Below are 21,879 nucleotides of genomic sequence, written 5' to 3'. Positions count from 1 at the left end.
GCACACATATTTTTGTATGTTATGTATGTGTATATACATATTAATCAACATTCAGTCATTTCACTAAGATTATCAGTTGTACTGGCAGATAATTGGGCAAAATAACTCCTAATAATAACTTTGATTTCATCTTCACTGGGAGTGCATTCGCTTATTTTGTTTTTGATGCTGGTTTCTTTTTTTAAATCAAGTTAACCACCAGAAACCACTGCACTGGCTCCCTGCCCTCCCCCCCCCCTCCCATAAAACCAACTTCTAGTTTTAGTGTTTTGTTTTGACATTGTTTTATTGATCTCGCCTTTGATTTTTTTTGGGGGGGGGGGGATTTCTATTTTGGTGTTTGAGAATTTAAACCTTTTTTCCCTAATTTTTGTTGTTGCCTAATACATTCATCTGCTGTTTCTCTTTTTATTGATGTACATATGTTTTCCACTAAGTTCTTTCCCCTTCATTGTACAAATTTTTGTTCTGATCTTTTTATCAAGAATGCCTGATGTCAGTGTTTTTCCTCTCTATATTCTACCTCCTCCCCCTTGATCTTGAGCAGAAGGTAAAGGAATAGGACCAGCATTGATTGATCATCCCTAATGGAGTGAACAGATTGTCTTTTTTCCCTTCCTCTCTTCATTTCAGACTCAGAGAGCTGACTCTCTTTTTCCCTCATTTTACTTTTCCTCCTTTATGATTCACCTTTTGTAATTGAAGTTGGTTTTATGACATGAACTCTTCATTATCTCTACCCTTCTTAAATCTATTTCTACCTGATCTTATTTTCCTGTTGCAATGAATATATTTGTACATCCGATTTTGTCTGGTCTTTGCTTGGGTCAGATATAAGGTGCTTTTAGCCTAACCTTCCATGCTTATATATTCTTCCTCTGGCACATTTCTATTATGAGAAACATTAAGGCCTATATTTTATCAAATATCTATTGTTCCTTTCACTCTCCTCAATTTTATTCTTAATTTTTCAGGGTAAATTATTCCTGATTTTACATCTTTTTTTGCCTTATTATTTCAAGATTTCCTTTCCTTCATTTTAGCATGTTTTTGTGTGATCCTGTGATTCCTTGGGATTTTGCATTTTTAGTTTTTCTTGGCTACTTGCAATTTTTTTCTTTGTCCTAATTGGATTTTGAATTTAGACAATCTAGAATATTTTCAATTTCAAGTGGTGACTGGTTATTTTCTTTCCATTTTTACTTTGCCCTCTAGTTCCAATATCTGGATGATTTCCTTTTACAATTTGTTTCATAAAGTTTTTTTGCTTGGTCATGTTTTTCAGGGAGTCCTTCAATTCTTAAATTCCATCTCTTTTATCTTTTGAAGTCATTGATCCTAGTAGTGGATACCTCGCATATCTTTCTGATTTTTTCATTTATTATTTGTTGAGTCACTGAGTTCTATTTGTTCCATCTGTTTTTTATATATACTATTTTCCACCTGTTCTAAGAAATTCATTTTTCTGATTTTTTTTTAAGCACTGTAATTTTCCTTTTACCTTTTGCTTAATTTCCATTGTGTTTGGAATCCTAGCTGCTAGGGCACTCTTATCCAAGGCTATATTTATACTTATCTTGTACTTTTTTACCTTTAGGCAAAAAATACCTATAATATTTCTTCCTTGTGTTAGTTTTCTTGTTTACTCCAGCCTCAGTTCCTATATTGGAATTTTCTGCAGGGCCAAGGTTTGCTCTGTTCCTTCTCTACATTGTGTCTCTTCTGCTCTCGAGGTAGCAGAATCCCCCTAGTCTCCAATCCTTTCCTTCCTCTTCACTTGGGGCTGGGGCTAGACCCCCTCTCTTCTGCCTAGATTGGGCAGCCCTGTCCCGAGGGGCCAGTGTGTGTGTGGGGGGTTCTGGCCTGGACCTGCCTGCTTGGTCCCCAGCTTGTAGTGGACTGCTGCTTCTGTTGTAGCCTTGCACCCCAGCTAGAGCTGCAGTCCTACAGCAGCTTCCCCTTGGACACTGGGGGCTGCTTTTAGGTGGGCACCTGCTGGAAGCTTGATTTGGCTGTAGGCCCCCAGAGCCCTCCTGACCACGAACAGGGTCTTCAGGATTTGTGTTGTCTCCTTTTCTAATCTTGGATTGGTTGGCTTTTCCTCTTTGGCTCTGTTGTAGTACTAGTTCTTTTGTCACCTTTTATAATCTTTGCCAGGGGGCTTTTTTGAGGGGAGCTTGACTTGGCTAGAAGTTTTCATATCATCTTTGTTCAAAGTCCCTGGTTTCAATATTTTTAAATGACCATTTGCTGCTTATGCCAAACAATTTCCTGATTATTAAAGATCCCAGGTTCTAATTTGCAGAAAGAATAATAATAATAATCTTTTTATTTTTCAGGGCTTATATGGAATAAAAGAAGAGGTCTTTCTCAGTGTCCCTTGTGTTTTGGGAAAGGATGGTATCTCAGATATTCTGAAGGTAAATCTGAATCCTGAGGAGGAGGCTCTTTTAAGGAAGAGTGGAGCTACTCTCTGGGAGACCCAGCAACAACTGAAGTTGTAAAGTCATTTAATGTTCTGTCATTAAAGAAAAGGACTTGTATATGCTTAACTTTTTGTATCAGTTAAATCTTTTACTTGCCCTGTGATTAAGCACCAAGCAAAAATGTAAAAACTGAAGAAATTGGACTTATGTTCCTTTATATTGATTGCTGGGTAATACTGGATACTATCTTGTACAGTCACTTAATGGTTGATGAAGTATCCCCTCCTGCCTTGTATGTGCTGCATTGGCCTTTTGGTCTAGAAGAATAACTTTTTGTTAGAATATTGCTGGTTAATTCTTGGACATAAACCATCCACTCCATCGATAACTTTTTATTTTATATTAAAAGCATTAACACCCATATACATACACTTCTTACACTGCTTTTGGTCTGTATCAGATTTTATGTTCTGTGTATCCAAGCAATGTTGTTTTGCATACATGAACCATGAGGGCTTTTAAAAACTTTTCTAAATGTTAAAGGAATACCAGATCAACAATGAATAGCTTCAGAACTTCCAGCCTCTGCCACTTGTTAGCTTTCTGACCTGGATGCAAATTGCTTTGCTTCTTGGGATTTTTTTGTAAAATGAGAAAGCTCAACTAGATGAATTTTAAGCATCCTTTGCAGTATACTACCATTTTGTGAGTTGTCTTTAAGGTGGAAAAATACCCCCCTTACTAGGTTGGGGGGGGGGGAATCATTAACTTGTAACATATCTTTTTATTTTTTTGCATTGGAGAGGGATTTACCAAATGTTTAATTTTTCTGAAGAATTGAAAGAGTAACCTGTTACTTTTCCTCAATCAATGCTTTAGAATCTATAGTGTTTTTTGGAAGGTAGGATGAACTTTTTTTTCATTGGAACAGATTACAACCCCAATGTTACTTAGTAGCTTGAACTGTCTTACCCAGGAAAAAATTAAACAATCTAAGAGTGAAGAGTAGTTGTGGTGAGTGAAGGGGTTACCAAGCCTCTTCAGCCCTTTAAAGAGACTGGTAGACTTTATAGACACTACAGAGCAGAGATCCACATCTATGAAGAAGGGTCTGGTGGTTTCTACTTTGACCCAATTTGGTTCAGTACATCTGGAAATGGCGTCCATTTCTACAGTGTCTCTCTATGGGATGTAGAAAAGTGAAATATTAAAAAGTTAGAGCTAAAGAGGCAACTTGTACATATAAATGATAGTCTTCTTCTGCTCTCTGTCCCTGCCAGAGCTTCCCTACTTTAAGGACCCTCAGGGTAAAGATTATGAATCTTGATGGTAGATGACTCTTACTTCACTAAAAACAGAAAAAAGTAGCCTGGAGTATAAGTGAAACACAATCAGTATTTAAATCTGAATTTTTATAAATGCGTATTTTTAAGCCCTTCCTTTATTTCATGCTCCTCACAGCTTATTCAAACCAATGTTATATATGATTATGGAGAAAAAATTTTTACTTTTATAAAATATTTTTCTGAAAAGTTTCAATGGAAAAAAAAGATGCATTTGTACAGTAAAAAAAATTGCCTCAGTACTTGTGTAGAGCCAAAAGTGTTAATTTTTTGTTTTTTTTGCAAGGCAATGGGGTTAAGTGGCTTGCCCAAGGCCACACAGCTAGGTAATTTAGTGTCTGAAGCTGGATTTGAACTCAGGTCCTCCTGACTCCAGGACCAGTGCTCTATCCACTGTGTCACCTAGCTGCCTCAGTATAATAGTTTTTAAGGACAGTGATATGTAAAGGGAATTCCTTGTTCCAGGAGGGAAACCAAAATGGTGAAGAGCCTTGAGTTCATGTCATAAAAATCATCTGAAGGAATTGGGCATTCATTAGCCTAGAAAAGACTCCGCAGAGGCATAACTGTCCCAATTAAGCTCGCTTGATTATGCTCCGGAGAGAAGCAGAAAAAAACAGATGGTTGCAAATCAAATTTAAGCTGTATATTGAAGATCAGTTTCCTATTAGAGCTACCCAAAAATGGATTGTACTGCCTGTAGGTGGATTTTCCCTTGGATGTTTCAAGCGAAGGTTAGGTGAAAGATGGGCCAAATTAGTTGTGATAATGTCATGTGGAATTTTGAAGAAAGTTTTCTCAGTGAAGAGGCTAAATCATCTGCTCTGAGAACAGAAAAATGGGTTAGGAAAAGATTGCCTTAAAAAGTCACTGGGAAATAAAATTTTAGAAGGATAGAGTAGAATTGTTGAAAATCAGTGAGGGGAACTCAAGATTTGGAATCATAATATGCAATACATAAAATCTAATATGACTTAATACTCTGAAATAGTAATGTAAGAATCAAATGGTGGGGGCTTTACTCAGAAATGAGGATTAGCAGCAGCTAGAGAATGGCAGAAAGACTACTGGGCAAGAGTTTATTAGGTAGTATAATTTTAATTATATATATAGTGCATTTTATTCAATCACTGAAAAACCAATCTGACCATACCTCATAAGCTTTCTCTATTTTAAATTCATCATTGCTCTGGCAGTCGTCATGTGTTGGGCTTCATCTTCAGTCCTTTGGACTTGTGGTCGTCTACCATTCTAATGATGAAAGTTTTCAAGTCTTTCAAAGCTATTTTTCTCTACAATGTTATTAAAACATTTTTCTCTTCAATCTGCTCATTCTAGTCTGTAAACATAAAGGAAGGTCTTCTCAGTTTGCTCTTAAGATTCTTATGTCATAGTAAAATTTCATCACACTCATATTTTGCCCCAGTTTTCCAATTTTTTACTACTATGAAAAGAGCTCAAGTATTTTTGTACTTATAGGTCTTTTTCTTTTTTTGATCTTCTTTTGGGTAGCAGCCTAGTTGGGGCATACATAGTAACTTGGTAATTCCACCAAGCTGCTTTTCAGAGTGATTAAACCAATTCAATACTATGAATGTGATGGACTGACATAGAGACAAATAAGCCTCCAAGAGGAAGAACTGGAATGGATTAGGGGTCAAAATGAAACAGTAAATGTAAAGAATGTAAGAGGAGCAACAGGAAGAGAAACATTAGGCTTATAGAACATGACTTCAAAGTCCCAATTCTTGGCATTCCAAGAGATGGATGGGGTTCTGATTTGTGACTATCAGGGCCCAAAAAGGAGAATATCTAACTCTCTAAGGATGACAAGTGAGAATGGGGTGTAAGACATTCCAAAAGTTGGGAGACTTGATCATGAGGTATTGCCAGGACCTCAAAGTAAAAGGTCAGTGAGGAATGTGGTCATGCCACCTCATTGTGAAGCAGAAGAAAACCAGTCACCAGTGAAGAGTCTGAAAGGGGCCTCTTGTCCTTGATGTTCCATTAAAGTGAGGGTGAAGAAGTTGGAGGAGAAAACTTTGATGATATAAGGGGGTTTGTTGAAAATAGGGCAGAGCAGAGGGGGACTGGTTAATAGATGGAGTAGGCAGAGAAGGGCTTGACTAGAAAAAACCATTGAGGGGTGATGAAAGTTGGGACTATTGTGGCAGAACTGAAAGGTTTGTAGTGTTGATCCCAGCTGTGTAAAGGTACATCTTCAAGTGTGTTTTCTGCCTTTTAAAAAGGAGAGACAAGACCTAAATGAATTAAAGCCCTTTGATCTTGAATCTAGTCTAATTCTTTTAACCTTTTTTGAGTCACTGTCTGTGTGTGTGTGTGTGTGTGTGTGTGTGTGTGTGTGTGTGTTGCTTGAGACTTCTCTAAACACTTATTAGAATCTGTGGGACACTACGTAACACAAACTGGCATCAGTTTGTTTGCTTAGGTAATGAATGGCAGCGGCCCCTTCCCAAGCAGTCGGGTCTAACTGGCCGAATGATATGACAGTAATTTCTGTGTAGTTTATTACCATGAAATATAATTGACTGGAAAGGAAAGGGCTGGGCACAACTGTAGCTTAGAGAAACTCAAGTGGGTGGTGTAGTGTGGATTAATACACTTATTTCCAGAAGAATGAAGAAAAAAAAATATGCAACAAATTTTATTCAGCATAATCAGTCCCAACACTCAGCACAAAAAGTTTACAGAGAATAGAAAGTGCATTATTAATAAAAGCCAGTCTTTTTACTAAAAGAAAACAGAAAATATATTATTGATTCAAAATATCTTACACTTGAGTGATACTGCAATAACTTATTCTGGGCACCTACTGACAGGAAGAGAAAGAAAACAAGACTGTGGTCGGAGGGAAAGCTCATCCCTAGCTGCTCTCTGGGAATTCAGTAGAGATCGCTGAGACCTGCAGTCTTCCGTGCTTTCTGCATCAATGCCCTTAGCTGAAACTGTTTCCGGGATAGAAGTCGAACATGCTGTGGAGGGAAAAGTTTCTGTAGTGAGATCCAAAGAAGAGAAGCATGAGCAGCTGAGGCCACAGCAGCAGGAGTCTGAGAACAAACAGCTTTTTCAAGAGCAGCACTTTTAGGTCAAGAATGTATAGATGGGAGGCAGGGAGCTAGAGGCCATATAGTCCTACTCTCCCTTTTACAGATGAGGCCACCCCAGCAGTAGAACCAAGCCCTCCAATCCCACAGAGGGTGGGAGTGGGGTGGGTCTGAGGCTCGGACCTAGACAAGTTTACTCTGGCAGTTGGTTGGGACAGTGTTTCCCTTCAGAGTTATAAACATTACTGACTCTAGGTTCCTATGTGCTAAATATTTAAAAAGAAAATTTTGTTTGGACCAATGATGTCATCAGCCTATGATCTGAAGGCCAAAGGGCTCGGGTCAGGGTCACTAACCAGCCTGAATCCAGTGGACACCTGCAAATCATATTATGAGACCCACAGCACTCTAGACCTCCATTTATCCAATTGTAAAATGGGTCTGGGCCAGGTCGTTTCTAAGGTGAGTGTTAGTGCTGCTTGTTAGTCAAGAGCTAGGCAAGGAACTTCTAAAGCTTACCTTCAGAAAGACATCTAGGTCTATCACTCCCCTTCTTAAGGCTTCCCCCAGGTAAAAGATGGTATCCTCAATTGCATTTTCCTCTGCATACAAGTTTAGGATCTGTCTGTAGAGAGGGGCTGTGGGAATGATAACTTCATCTATGTCATTATTTTCAGACTGATTTTCCATTTTCTCCAAAGCAGAACTGAGCTCTTCATCCTTTTTCTTCAGTAATTCAATGTTTTTATCAACTTCAGCCTACAAAGAAGATGATTTTAAATTTAACAATTTAATATTTTATGAAATACTAGATGTCCCCTCCTTGAAACAAATTTGGTCAGAGAAACAACTGGGAGTTACCTCACATTATAGGATCTTAGTAGGAAAAAAAACCATAGTAAAACAAATATGAGAAATTAAATGAACATTAAAATAAACTTCAAGGGGGGAGGGGAGGAAGGTAAGCCAAACAAAGGTATGTACTGAGCAATGCTCAGTGAATAATCTAGTTACAGTCTGATATAGGAAGCCTGGCTATGAGAATTATACAGACATAAAAGTCCTCTGTATTACACAATTGGCAGCTATTTTCACATCAGAAAATGAAAAATGGGAAGATTCTTCTAAAAAAAAATGAGGTCTTCCATGCAGACTACATATTGAACTTTTCTGATCCTAAAAAGATGAAATGTCTGGTGTCCCCTAAAGTGACAAGTAACAGTGGATGTGGGAACTCTTCCCCTTTGGTGGCTGGACTTGATTTTCTTTTACTTTTTCTAGCTCTGAATACAATCCCAATGAACTTAAAAAAAAAAAAAAACCTATACTGCATACATAAAAGACTAGAGTGAGTTCACATTACTTAGATTTCTAAGATCTCAAGGGGTAAGTCCATGACCTCTTCAGCCTTTTCCACTTCTAGAGAGCTCGGTTTCTTACTCTAATCCTACCCTTATCTTTACACTAAACATTCTCTGAAAATTCTACCAATTGCTTCCAATTCCACCATAAGACGTAGAAGAGGAAAAAACCATTTCCACGAAGATCAGTCTCTACATCAGGTCTTTGACAGACAAAGCATGCCTAGCTTTTCCAGTCAGTTCTGGCATGCTCTCCTATGCCCTTTCCCAATTTCCTCTTGACTGATTCATGTAATTCTTAAAATGTGACGATGAAAACATGGTAGATTGAGTGGAAAGAGTAGATAACTCTGGAACTACTCTGGAACTCTCACCTCCTTTGAATTAAGACATTAATAATCACTGCCTTGGGGCTGTCAGAGCATTTTAAAATTTGCCAAGAACTTTTGCATGCTATTGTATTTGATCCTCACAAGAACCCTAACAGGTATATGTGCTATTATAATTTTGATTTTTTACAGATAGGAAACTGAGGAGTTAAGTAATTTGTCAAATGACAGAAAGATGGTAGGGACATGATAGAGGCAGAATTCGAAGCATTAAGTTTTTATAGACCTTTAAATTCTCACAGAAAATTCCACATAAAGTATTTTTTCAAATTTCTTAAAATGGGCAAAATAAAATTTTATGTTTTACAATTGTTAGTAAATTCTAATATGGATCTTTTGGGAGCTAAAGCTATTTATCACTATAGTTATTACAATGCAATATTTTATTTCCCCAATTATATGCCAAGAAAATTTTAAAGCTTTCATTACAAGATTTTGAGTTCCAAATTTATCTTTTTCCCTCCCTCCCTTCTCTTCAGTTTATACAGGTAAAATATACTTACATATAAATCATGGTTGTGAAAGAATAAACACAATTAAGGGGAAAAACATGTAAAAGAATAAGTGACAAAACTATGTTTTGATCTTCTTTCAGAATCTATGTGGATAGCACTTTCATAAATCTTTTTTTTAGATTTTTTTGCAAGGCAAATGGGGTTAAGTGGCTTGCCCAAGGCCACACAGGTAATTACTAAGTGTCTAAGACTGGATTTGGTCCCAGGTACTCCTGACTCCAAGGACGGTGCTTTATCCACTACGCCACCTAGCTGCCCCCATAAATCTTTTTTGCACTTGTCTTGGATCACTGTGTTGTTGGGAAGAGTTGATCATCACAAAATGTTGTGGATACTGTGTATAATATTCTGGTTCTGTTCATTTCATTATGCTTCAGTATGTACAAGTCTCTACAGGTTTTTCTGAAATCTGCACCTTCATTTAAAAAAAATTTTGTTTAAAGGCAATGGAGTTAAGTGGCTTGCCCAAGGTCACACAGCTAGGTAATCATTAAGTATCTGAGGTCACATTTGAACTCTGGTCCTCCTGAGTCCAAGGCTGGTGCTCTATCCACTATACTATCTAATTGCCCCTTCATTTCTTACTGCAAAATATTTCCATGCCATTCTCCAATTGATGGCATCTATACTGTTTTTTTTAGGTTTTTTGCAAGGTAAATGGGGTTAAGTGGCTTGCCCAAGGCCACACAGCTAGGTAATTATTAAGTGAGACCGGATTTGAACCCAGGTACTCCTGACTCCAGGGCTGGTGCTTTATCCACTGTGCCACCTAGCTGCCCCTCGGCATCTATGCTTTTCCCCAAATTTTGCCACCATATTTTTGTGCATCTTTTCCCCCTTTCTATGATCTCTTTGGGATATACAGACCTAGTATTGGCATTGTGGATCAAAGATCATTGCACAGTTTTATGGATCTTGAGCATAGTTCCAAATTGTTTTCTACAATTAGTGTTCCAATTTTCCCACATATTTTCCAACATTTTTTTTTGGGGGGGGGGGGTTGTCATACTAGCCAAGGATAGGTGTGAGGTGGTACTCCAGAGGTTTTTATTTGCATTTCTCTAATCAGAAGTAAAAATGGCAATAGCTATTTTTTCATCTGAAAACAGTGTGTTCATATGCTTTGACCATTTATCAATTGGGGAAATGGCTTATATTCATATAAATTTGACTCAGTTCTTTATATATTTTATAAAGATTATTTCCCAGATTTCTGTTTTCTTTCTAATCTTGGTTACATTGGTTTTGTTTGTGCAAAAGTTTTTAAATTTCTATTTGGTCATGACACTTAACTTTTCCTTCAAGAATTTGGATGCTGGGGCAGCTAGGTGGCGCAATGGATAGAGCACCCACCCTGAAATCAGAAAGACCTGAATTCATATCTGCTTTTGGATACTTGAGTGACCTTCAGCAAGTCACTTAACCCCACTGCCTTGCAAAAAAACAAACCAAAAAAAAAAAAAAAAAAAAACAACGGGAAAAAAAAAGAATTTGGATGTTATACCAATTGGTATATATTTTTATTATTGTTACTTCCTTGTTTATTACTTTGTCTAAGATAAGGATTGCTCCCCTTGCTTTTTTTGACTTCAGCTGAAATGTAATAGATTTTTACCCTTTACTATGTGTCTCTGATTTATTGTAGGATTCTGGTTTGTGGACCAATTTGCTATCCACTTCATTTTTATGGAAGATTTCATCCCATTCATATTGTGATTATTCTGTATGTCCCTCCATTTCTATTTTTCTTCCTTTTGTTCATGTTCTCCTTTTATCCTTTCCTTATCATTTTGCTTCTACTACCCCCATTCTCCTTCCTGTCCATCAAGACATTCAACTCACTCTATATGTTATTCTCTCTTTGAGACTATGCTGATGAGAGTAAGGTTCAAATGATGCCCATTAACCCACCTTGCCTTTCTCCAGCTAATGGGTCTTTTACACCTCATGTGAAATAACCCTATACCTCTCATATCCCTTATTTTTTTCTTATTCCATCCAGTTCAACTTATACCCACACCCTCTCTCTATGTGTATTTCTTCTAGCTATACTAAGCTTCCCTTGGATCCTGGAACTAGAGGTCAAATTTTTTGGCCAATTCTGATCTTATGAAAGCTTGAAATATTTCATTGAATGCTCATTTTTCTCTTGGAGTATTTTATGCTTAATTTTGCTGGGTAGGTGAATCTTGGTTATAGTCTTAGTTCCTTTACTTGATAATTCTGTAATTTGGCTATAATGTGCCTTGGGAGTTTTTCCATTTGCTCAATTCTACCTTTTAAAAATTGTTTTCCCCAGTGAACTTTTGTACTTCCTTTTCCATTTTGCCAACTGTACTTGTTTTATATATATATATATATATATGGTGTATTTTTTTATGTCCTTTTTCATTTGGTTAATTTTACTCTTTTAAGCGGTTTTCTTTTTCCATAATTCTCTTAAATCACTTTCATTTTTTTTTGTCAACCTTCTCTCCACCCCTCCCTTATATGACTTTTCTAGGAGTTCTTCCTAGGAGTAGCTTTGAGACCACTTCCCATTTTTCTTTGGGCAGATTTTGCCCCGTGTTTTGGCACTGAATCATGGTCCCAGTTGTCTCTGTCAACCATAATTTTCAAAGGTCTTTTTCCTTTCTTTTAAATTTGAACTCTCTTTCAGGGTGGAAGGGGCACTTGCCTTGGGCTTCTTGGTTGTTTATGTTGCACTGCTCACAAGGGATTTTCATGTCTGAAGCTGCAATGAGGAAGTAGTGGTGGTAAGATTTTAGCTGGTGCTGCTGCACAGGGTCCTGGTAGCTCACCTGGATGTCCTGGGGGTGGTTTCTGGCATGTGCTAGACCAGTGAAGAATATCCCTGGGGCTGCTCTGAAGCATGTGGCTGGGTGGCCTCAGAAGTCTGCCAGTGTGCCTGGGGATGTGCTGAAGCCCAGTTCCCTTTGGCTATGTTAAGATATGTGGGGTTCCTGGTGGAGCCTCCCAATACCACCACACTGGTGTTCAGAAGCTCCTGCTGGGTTTGGCAGGGTGGGCTGGCTGGAATGCTTTTTGTCCTGGACTATTAGCCAAGTGAGGTGGACTTTCCTTGCTGATTTCCCTTGGATTAAAGGATTGTTCCACCCCATTGGTTTTCTGGTTCTGCTATTCCAGGACTTTGGGAATCAATATGAGATAATCATGGAAATTTACTGCTTATTCCAACATCCTGGGTCCTGGAACAACTTAATGAATATTAGACAAATAAAAGAATATTATTAGGGCTTTAAATTACTCCAATGGTTCACAACACTTTGTTGAAGGTATTCACAGAAGAAGCAAAAATCTAAACCAATGAATACTGCTGGTTGCCCTCATTTGATTATCTGCCGTGCTGCCAAGGGGCCTTGACTTCTCCAACTGTTGTCTTGCTCCCGAGTTCCAGGCACAAGAAGTTGAGAAGGCAAAGAAAGGCAGGATTGCCCTTGCCCACCAAGAGCTCATCATCAGACAGACAGCATTTAAACAATGAAGTACAAATATGTATAAATTCAGGTGGGATGTGAGGTCTTATATATTATCTTACAGGATATCCAGTTTGAATCTCAAACTCGTTTAATAAGTTCAAAACAGAAAATAATTTTTTCCCCAAACCCTCTGAGGACTAGAAAACTCCATTAATTTCAAACATACCATCTTTTTGACACTCAGGCCTGTAAAACCTTGGTGTCATTCTCTTCACTCCTCTCTATATATCTAATCTGTTGCTAAGTCTTTTTTAACCTTCTCTAAGAAGAACTAAACAGAATTACTATGTTAAGAGTCTTTTAGTATGTCTGAATGTAGCTGATCAGACGACTGTGGACTCAGAATGCTCTATTACATATCACACATCTGGGCTGAATTCTCTAAACTTGGTTATCTTATGTTTCCTTTGAGCTACTTCAATTCTACTTTGCTCATGGAGCATTGCATCATCTCTAATGAAGGCATACCATGGCTGGGTGGTACTGTGCTGGAGTCTCCCATTCCAAAGCCAATGCTCTCTCCACTGTGCCACCTAGCTGCTCCCCATTCCAAAGTTCTTAAGAAAAACCTTGAGGATGTCCATGTATCATTTTTTTCTGATCCCTGTAAGCTCTTGGCCTGTGAAAGTTCCCACACTTTCTTTCAAAGCTTCCCAAATAGTGAGCTAGTTCTGGCAAAGTAGTGCGCCCACCTAATTCTCAATGGGTTCCTCCCTGGAAAGGGCATTGCCAAAGTAGATGAATTGTCTACAGTACTCAAAATTTTTCCATTTGCTGTAACTAATGATTCCATATATGGATGATGTGGTGCTGGCTGATGGAGCACCTGGTGTTAATTGTTAGGCCAGAATTAGCACAAGGAGCAGAGAATCAGATCCCAACTTTGCTGCATTGAAGGCACAATCAAATGCAAACTTAAGATCCTGCACCAACACTCCCTCTACTTTGGTCTTGTCTTGTCTTTTCAAGTTGAAGAATTTGCCATCAGTGTGGCAAGCTGACCTGAGGCCATTTTCATCCTCACTGAAGGTGTGTGATAACGTGACTGAAAACATCATGCTAAAAAAGCACAAGAGCAAGGACACAGCCTTATTTCATTTCATTAGTGACGAGGAAATCTTGAGAGCATCGTCCACTATTGTCAGAACCTGGGCAAGTGTGCCATCATGAAAGTGATGTACAATAGTGATGAACTTCCCCAGGCAACTACATTTTAACATTTAAGCCCTCATGACTGATGAAAGGTCTTGGTCAGATCCACAAACTTTGTTCTGCACTTGGCATATTTCCTGGAGTTGTTGGGCCCCAAACACCATAGTGATTGCTCCTTGACCCTTTATGAAGTCACAATGGCTCTCAGGGAGGTGAGCACCTACCAGGTGAAGGACTAGCCTATTGAGAAGGATTCCAGCAACAATCTTACTAGCAATGACTAAGAGATTGTCCCAGGGCAATCTATTCTCTTCACCTTTATAGAGAAGGGCAATGGAGGCATCTTTGAAGTCTGAGGAAATAACTTCATGCCATATAACCTAGAAAATTCAATCAGCTTTTGGTTGAGGATTGGATCCCTCATCTTATCTCAACTGGAGCAGAATCAGCACCAGGCTTTACCACATGAAAGCTAATGGTCTTCAAAACAGCAGTTGGTACTTCAGCTAAGGATGGATAAACTTCAACTTGAGGTAAATGATCAATGGCCTCAGCGTTGTTTAATGACAGTCTGTTGAGAATATTGCAAGCACTGAGTAGTTATAGCTTTCAGAGCATCTTAAAATCATTTTGGTTTGTTACTAAATTGAATTTCATCTGCCTTCTTACTGAGTATAGAGTCCTGCCTCTCTCTAAGCTCCTCTTGTACTTTACTTTTGATGTAATTAAATGTTACCTTCTTAGAAATGGATGAAACTGCTGGTAAACCCTTTGGAGTTCTTGCTTTTCATGTAGCCGCTTCTGTATTTCCTCCTCATTTTCATCAAACCAGTATTGGTGTTTCTGAGTGCTCTAACCCAGAACAAATAACAAATAAAGTGCTGTACCCCAGATCTCTGAAAGCTGCCACTCCTTTTCTATTCCATTGTTGCTGGGGGTTGGCTCACTCAGCTTTCTCTCCAATTTGGCAACAAACTGTTCCCTCTCAGACTTGTACTTCTAGTGCAATTCTTCCAGTAATCATTTTGCCTTGGGATAAAACATGGCTGAAAACATCATGCTTTGGTTGAATGTGAATATTTGACTAGTTATTATTCCAGCACTCTGCACCACACATTGACTTTGTCACTCTTACATCCTGTCCCTCTCTCTTCTCCTTACAATCACACCATCTATTAGATTCCAGTTTGCTTTGGGAGTGCATCCAAGAAGTCTTAATGTGTTTAGGTAAATGGAAGACAGTATTGGTGATGAGAAGGTCATCAGATGCTTAAGTCTTCAGTAGAAGGTGACCCCTGCTGTTGCCTCCCTGGTAGTCTGAGCAAAACCCTACCTCAGCTTCACAGTGTTTCTTTTCAATGCTGCTTTTCCAGAAAACCGTGACTCCAGCTCTGACTTCAGTGAGCTGGCTTCTTTTGCCAGCCTGTTATTTGGATATGATACCTGAGTTATCTCTCACAATAAGAGCTGTTCATTTTTCAGGTCTATTGGATCTTGTGCTGTCTATCAGTCTGTGAACATTCCATGTGAGTGGAATCATCTTTGAAGAAATTTTTGTACATTTTTGTGTTTTGACCACAGGGTGGAATCCTCGAGTGCTGTGGTCAGGGTTGGGCAACTTAGCATGGTGACCAGACATCCTGGGGGAGGGGTGGCTGCTGAATTCCACTGCTGTTTCCATTGAGAATATGACCCTGTGGCCTTGGCTGCCTGTGTGCAGGGATGTGACCACAGCTCCCAGTGTATTCACACCTGCTGCTTTGTCACTTGCCTGTTGCCAAAGGGTTTGAGATAAAATCCATGCCATTTTACCATTCCTAAAGTGAGGCAGAGTTGTTCAAAGTTGTTGGAGTCACTCTCTTTCAAAGTCAAAGTCAAGACACCAGGTGATGGCTCTTGATGAAGTCTTCATATGATTGGGGTAGATGGATTTGAGACTCAGTCATCCTCATCCTGATTTTACCTGTCTGCTACTGCTGGGCAAGCCATAGCTTCCTGGAGCCATAGGTGAGAGGTGGCTCAGGTGGACAAAAAGGTGGAAAGCAGCCCTCACACCAGAGGTTCTAGTCTTTCCTGAACACACCCCACACCCTCTTCTGTAGTCACACAGCTGCAACACTAGTGTAGGCTCTCATCTTTCTCCTAGACTACTGCCATGCAAAGTCTCTTCCACTTCAATTTATCCCTTCAAAGGAAGGATCTGAACAACCCCCCCCCCCCAAAAAAAGACTTGAGGTTCCCAAATATTTTCAGAATCAAATATAAAACATTCTGGAATTAAACTCCACCTTTTCCAACTGCTTTTAAATAACTTTTATCTTTTAAACCCTTTGAATCTTTCAATAAATAAACATTGCCTGCTAAATGCCAGATACTGTATGAAGCGCTAGGGAAAGAAAGGCAAAAAACAATTCCTGTCCTTAATGAGCTTACAATCTAATGGGGAGATAATAGACAAAAAATATGACATTTAAGCTACATAGCTTCATAGAAGGGACAGTTGAGGAGGGAGGCAAAATAAGCATGCCAGGTAATGGTCAGGTAATAGTCCTCCTTTACGGTTTGAACATACTGAATGGAAGAGGATGTCCCATCACAAGGCTGGAAAGATAAGGTGGGGGCCATACTATGATAGACAATAATATGTAGTCTGCAACAAGAAGTTAGAAATGATTCTGGGTAGGGGGAGCAGCATGCCTAGTCAGTTTTACAAACCTCAAGAGCCTGGGAAGAGGATGACTCAGGAAATCAGAGAAGAATTAGGATCAAATAGTGCCTTTGAAACTAAGGGATAAGAGAATAACCAGTAAAGTTAGTAGTCAACAGTGTCAAATGCAAGTGAGATGTCAAAGAAAGTTGGAGAAAAGGCCAAGGAATTTGGCAATCAGTAGTTTATCAAAATTCTTTGAGAAAAATTCCAAATGAAGACAATTTCTTTTGATAAGCTTGGTAGGTTAAACAGAAGAGAATGGAAAGCAGTATCAGGATGGGTTAGAAAGATTATGTTTTTGTAACTGGGTGTGTAAAGTATGTTTGCAAGCAAAGGGAAAGGAGTCAGTGGACAAGGAGAGTCCAAAATTACACCAGAGTACATCCTTCATATTTGTAAATATAGAACCTCTATTCTAAGTGAAACTGTATTAAAAATGATCTGTCAGTATAATAGGTTTTTAAAACACTATCTGTCTTATGTTCGTGAAATATTTTGAGACCCTAAAAAAAAGTATTTTAAAGAAGAAAGTTGCAAATGTATTTATCTTCCTGACAATATCACCAAATTACACCTTTCTTTGGTTAAAAAGCATGCAATACTTCTGACATTAAAGGGAGGGAATTTTGCCAGCTCTTCTTTTAGGGGCTTCTCAAGTGGCTCAATATTTTTTCACCCTACTGTGTTTATTAGGTTGCTCTGCAGCTATGCTTCACTAATGTAATTTATCCTTTAGTGTGACCCTATAGCATCTCTTTTCTCAATGAAAGGATGTGGCAAATGATTTGATTATGGAGATCAGGGAAGAGTGGGGTTAAGTCAAGGATGACACACAGTTTGGGAACCTTGGTGACTATGACAAAGATGGTATGATAAAAAGGAATTCCAAAAAAGAAAAAAAAGGAATTCCGTTAGGCAGAGAGGGTATTATGGAGTTGTGTTTTTTTTAGGGGGGGGAGAAGATTATTTTCATTTTAGTCATGTTAAATAGGATTAAGACAGTTACAGAATCTATGATTTAAAATGTTCAACAGATAGCCGTAGATGCAAGACTGAAGGTCATTAAAAAGAAAAGGGTTGAAATATAGATCTAAGATTTATCTGTAGAGAGATGATCATGAAATCAATGAGAGTTAATTAGATTATTGAACAAAAACAGCACATAGGGAGAAAAAGAAGGGGACCAAGGATGAGATAGTAGAAGAGAAAAAGGAAGGAGTTCTTAGTAAATGGACTTGATATTTCAATGATCAATGATATGAGGCAAGGTTCTCAATGAACAAGGTGGGGCAGGAAGAATAGTTTTGAGGTTTGAGCAGGAATTTTTCAGGTTTAAAAAAAGTTACTCTGTTGCAAAACCCAAAAACAAACTAAAAAAACAACAATAGGCAGCTAGGTGGTGCAGTGGATAGAGCACTGGCCCTGGAGTCAGGAGGACATGAGTTCAAATCTGACCTCAGACACTTAATAATTACCTAGCTATGTGACCTGGTTAAGTTACTTAACTCCATTGCCTTGCAAAGAAAAAAAAATTACTCTGATGAATGAGATAGTAAATAGAGAAAAGACATCTAAAAGGACTGTCTTGCCACAATGAATTTATAATAGACCCAGGTAGCAAAGTTTTGCTCAATTTTTCTCTACCTTCCACCCAAGTGTGGGAGTAAAGGTAGCATATGATGGGAGCAATCCAAAGTTAAGGCTTAGCAGCTAAGATCTTCAAAAGGACACAGAAACTATAGTATACAGAAGAGTTTTGGTTCACCAATGGATCAATCTGGGAAAGGGAGCTGAAAGTACATGCAGGGTGATGGCCTAGGAAAGAAATGAGGAGTGGAAAGATTGGAGGAATTATTGCAATCTGTGATGAGATAAGGAAATTTCAGTTTATGAACATGGAAGTAGAATGCTTGAGAATGACAGCAAGATATCTGTGTGTAGTTAAGGTGAGGGGTAGGTCATAGGAAATGAACTGAACTCTTCGTAAGTTCCCAGAATCTGGACTGAGGTATAAAAATATGGACTGAATGAACCTCAAAGAAGTTACTGGATGTTATGGAAGGAAAGCCTGGAAGAGGCCATAGGGAGGGCGGAATATTCTAACTGGAAAGGGGCCAAGGATGGTTCACTGTGGAATAAGTAGGATAATAAGTAGGATAAGTTTTAAGATGAAAGCAATTTTAGTTTGGAGAGAGCAGGTCTTACTACTCACCACTTCCTGATCCAAGCGGGTCACCATCTCTTCCAGTTTCTGGTGCCCTTTTTTCAGATCTTCCTCTGTTCGCTTTAAGGCATTGAGCTCGGCATGGGCACGATCGATCTCCTCTTTCATTCGCCATCTCAGCTTGTCACTAACTGCTGAAATGAGAGAGGCTCGGATGGTGTCCTCACTGATTGTGCCATCCCTGCTGGGACCTGTAGGATAAAATGAAAATATGATTGGTTCATTTCCTCCTATTAGCTATACTCCTTTCTTAGGGACCTTTCATCAGCACACTGAAAAGAAAGAATAAAATAATTCAAGGCAAATGTTACATTTCTTTAGAAACAATGCAAAAATCTTAAAACGATAGTTGAACATCAGTAGCTCCAAAACACCTAAAGAGTATGATTTATTACTGACAACAAAGATAATAAAATTATACAAACCCCAGTGTGCCCCCCTCCCCCCTTTACCATTTCTTTAAGAAGGTATATAGTTGTTTCACTAATTTCATGCATTTCAATCTTTGGTAAAAGGCAGATTTTATTCCAAGAAATTTAAAAACTTAATAAACCAAGCTAGACATATTTGCATACTCAATTCTGAACTGGAAGTCACATTTCCCTGATTATAAAATCCAGAGTTCCAAAAATACATAAAATTTCCAGGGTTCCTTAAATATGCTGAAGCTAATTTATATGGCTTTTTCCCTAAGGCTACCTTGATGTTTGCTTAACAACAGACACATAAATACAAGGAATGAATAGCTAAACAAAAGAGAGTAACATCCCAGGAGAAGCTGGTAAATTTATGCTTATTTTCAATCTGAGTCTTCAGAGTTCTCAGTCCACATAGCCCTTTTTTTTCTTTTTTAGGTTTTTGCAAGGCAAATGTAGTTAAGTGGTTTGCCCAAGGACACACAGCTAGATAATTATTAAGTGTCTGAGACCATATTTGAACCCAGGTACTCCTGACTCCAAGGCCAGTGCTTTATCCAGTACGCCACCTAGCTGCCCCCCATATAGCCCTTCTTTTAACCTGGGTTAAGTTTAATTGGTTTCCTTACATATTTTGGATCAAAACATTATTTCCCCCAATAAATTCTCTTTTGAACAAATAGCTTTTCCTAAGTATCAATAACCTTCAACTTTTTCACTGAGTCAAGCTAGCAATGTAAAACTTAGTTTTTAAATGGCTTTTGATTTATCAAGTTTGGTAGATTACATATGAAAAAATAAAAGACTAGTTTATACATGAATACATTGATATGAATATTCATTAGAAGACCTAATATAAAACATGTTCACTTTGATTAAAAAATTACTATCACCTACATATAATGTCCAATTTTACTTAATGGGGAGACTACTTTGGTCCAAATTGCAAAAATTACCCAAATTGTCATTATACATCCCCATTAAGTGTAAACTTTCCAAGTATCAGTTTATATCTTCTCTAAGGAGAGATTAAAGTCATCCAAAGTTATTTCAGCCAACTCCATCCATGTTCCTTATTGCCCCCATTTTGATCATAAGATCCCGGTTTTGTCAGCATTCTCAGGTCTGTGGATCACCCAAGTCACTGCCACTTAGAAGCTGGTTCTTACCAAGATGCCAGGTTCTCCTGTATTTTGTAAAAATGATGATGGGAAGACTTTTGGTTCACATGTAACATGGGTAGAAAGAAGCATTTAGTCTTGCTCCTGGGCTCATTCTTTGTAGATGCTGGTTCCTTGATTCACATTTTCTCCACAACAAGAATTATTTTTCTGAAAATGCATCTGTTCTTGGAATCTGAGCTCTGGATTTTCACCTTCCTGCTCTAAGCTGCTAAAATCTCCCTAAAGGCAGAAAGTGTTTTACACGTGGTCCAGGTTTTCTTGTGTTTATTTTTCTTATTTCAACCATATTCCTGTTTGCAAATAGTAAAACCAATAGTGCCAATACTAGAAAGTGTCAGTGTTCATTACTTCTCCCTCTGGGAGAAAAGCCAAAATTGTAGCCATCTCATGAGAGTCACACATCTGGTTAATACCTTTTGTTGATGATTACCTCTGTTTGAAAGTTTACAGCATCTAATTTTCACATACATATAAGCAGATTCGGTTTAGATATTTCCATAGTATCTTAATTTTTTACAATTTTTAATTTGCTAGACATGTTGTATCTAGAAATACAAAAAAAAAAAACAACAACGAACTATAGAGAGGGCATCTAAGTCTCCACAATTATGGCACCACTGCTTTGTTGTTTACTTCAATGTAGCTTTCTTATCCCAGTTTCCAAAGGCTTCTTTTTTTGTCATCATCATTGGTGCACAGCAGATATAATTCTATTCTAAATTTCTAGGTCTTCAGTTCCTTTTTAGATCATCACAAGTTCAGCTACTATCTGATTCCATCATTCTTTGCTCTTTACTGGTCCTATTGTATACTTTAAAATTAAATGTGAGCACGCACACATATAACATCATTTTACATGATAATCACATCCATTTCTGATGTTGGACCTTTTGATTGTGCCAAAATTTTTTTTAAAGTATCTTTATTTTTTGTTGCATTTTGAGTTTTGAACTGTTTTCCTCTCTCCCATGCCAACCCACACTAAAGACACACACACATACACAACACTACACCATACATACTTTTCTATAAGTTCTTTTTCTGGAGGTGGATATCATCTTTCATAGGACCTTTGTAGTTGATTTGAGTATTTATAACACTCATATCAACTTAGTCATTCGGTCATTCTCTGCAAAATATTGCTGTTACTTTACCATATTCTTATTTTCTCTTGAATACCCACTTTATGCCCCACCATCAAGTTATCTATTCTGATACTTTCTCTGTGTTTATCACCAAGCACCTAATTAATCCAAGTATGTGCGCTTGGTTATAGAGAAAAAAGAATTTCCTATAGAGTAGCTTAAATGCCATCACATTTTTAATTGATTCATTTGTCCACAACTCAAATGTTCTTTAATAGCATCAATTCTTTTCTTAAATTTCTTCAAACTATTCATCCATTTTTCTTAAACATTTTTCGAGACCATCAACAAGAGCTACTTTTTTTCCTACCATGAAATTATCTTCTCATCTCAAATTAACAGCCACTCAACCCCCTCCTAAACCATCTTGAAGGCCGCTGGTCTCCATCACTCAAGGTTCAAATTCTCCAAACCCTTCTCATAAATACCATGGCAAAGGATGCCTTAAT

General features: G+C 38.1%; 2 protein-coding genes across 2 annotated transcripts in view; one reads left to right on the top strand and one right to left on the bottom strand.

The window, feature by feature from the left end:
- Positions 1–2,945, top strand: part of LOC141518281 (L-lactate dehydrogenase A chain-like) — a 32,649-nt gene extending 29,704 nt beyond the window's left edge. Inside the window, exon 8 of the mRNA XM_074230149.1 lies at positions 2,340–2,945. Within this exon, the coding sequence (XP_074086250.1) occupies positions 2,340–2,504 (165 nt within the window). The 3' untranslated portion in view covers positions 2,505–2,945. The remainder of the gene's footprint in view (positions 1–2,339) is intronic.
- A 3,462-nt stretch (positions 2,946–6,407) lies between these two features.
- The window catches only part of TSG101 (tumor susceptibility 101), an 89,420-nt gene continuing 73,948 nt past the window's right edge, over positions 6,408–21,879 (bottom strand). The window contains exons 8-10 of the mRNA XM_074230148.1: positions 18,674–18,876; positions 7,354–7,593; positions 6,408–6,762 (exon numbers count right to left, since the gene is read on the bottom strand). Of these exons, the coding sequence (XP_074086249.1) occupies positions 6,673–6,762; positions 7,354–7,593; positions 18,674–18,876 (533 nt within the window). The 3' untranslated portion in view covers positions 6,408–6,672. The remainder of the gene's footprint in view (positions 6,763–7,353; positions 7,594–18,673; positions 18,877–21,879) is intronic.

This window comes from Macrotis lagotis, chromosome 3 (genome assembly GCF_037893015.1).
Source record: "Macrotis lagotis isolate mMagLag1 chromosome 3, bilby.v1.9.chrom.fasta, whole genome shotgun sequence".
Lineage (NCBI taxonomy): Eukaryota > Metazoa > Chordata > Mammalia > Peramelemorphia > Peramelidae > Macrotis > Macrotis lagotis.
Note: the sequence above shows the minus strand (reverse complement) of the source record. Positions and strands in the feature narration are given on the sequence as shown.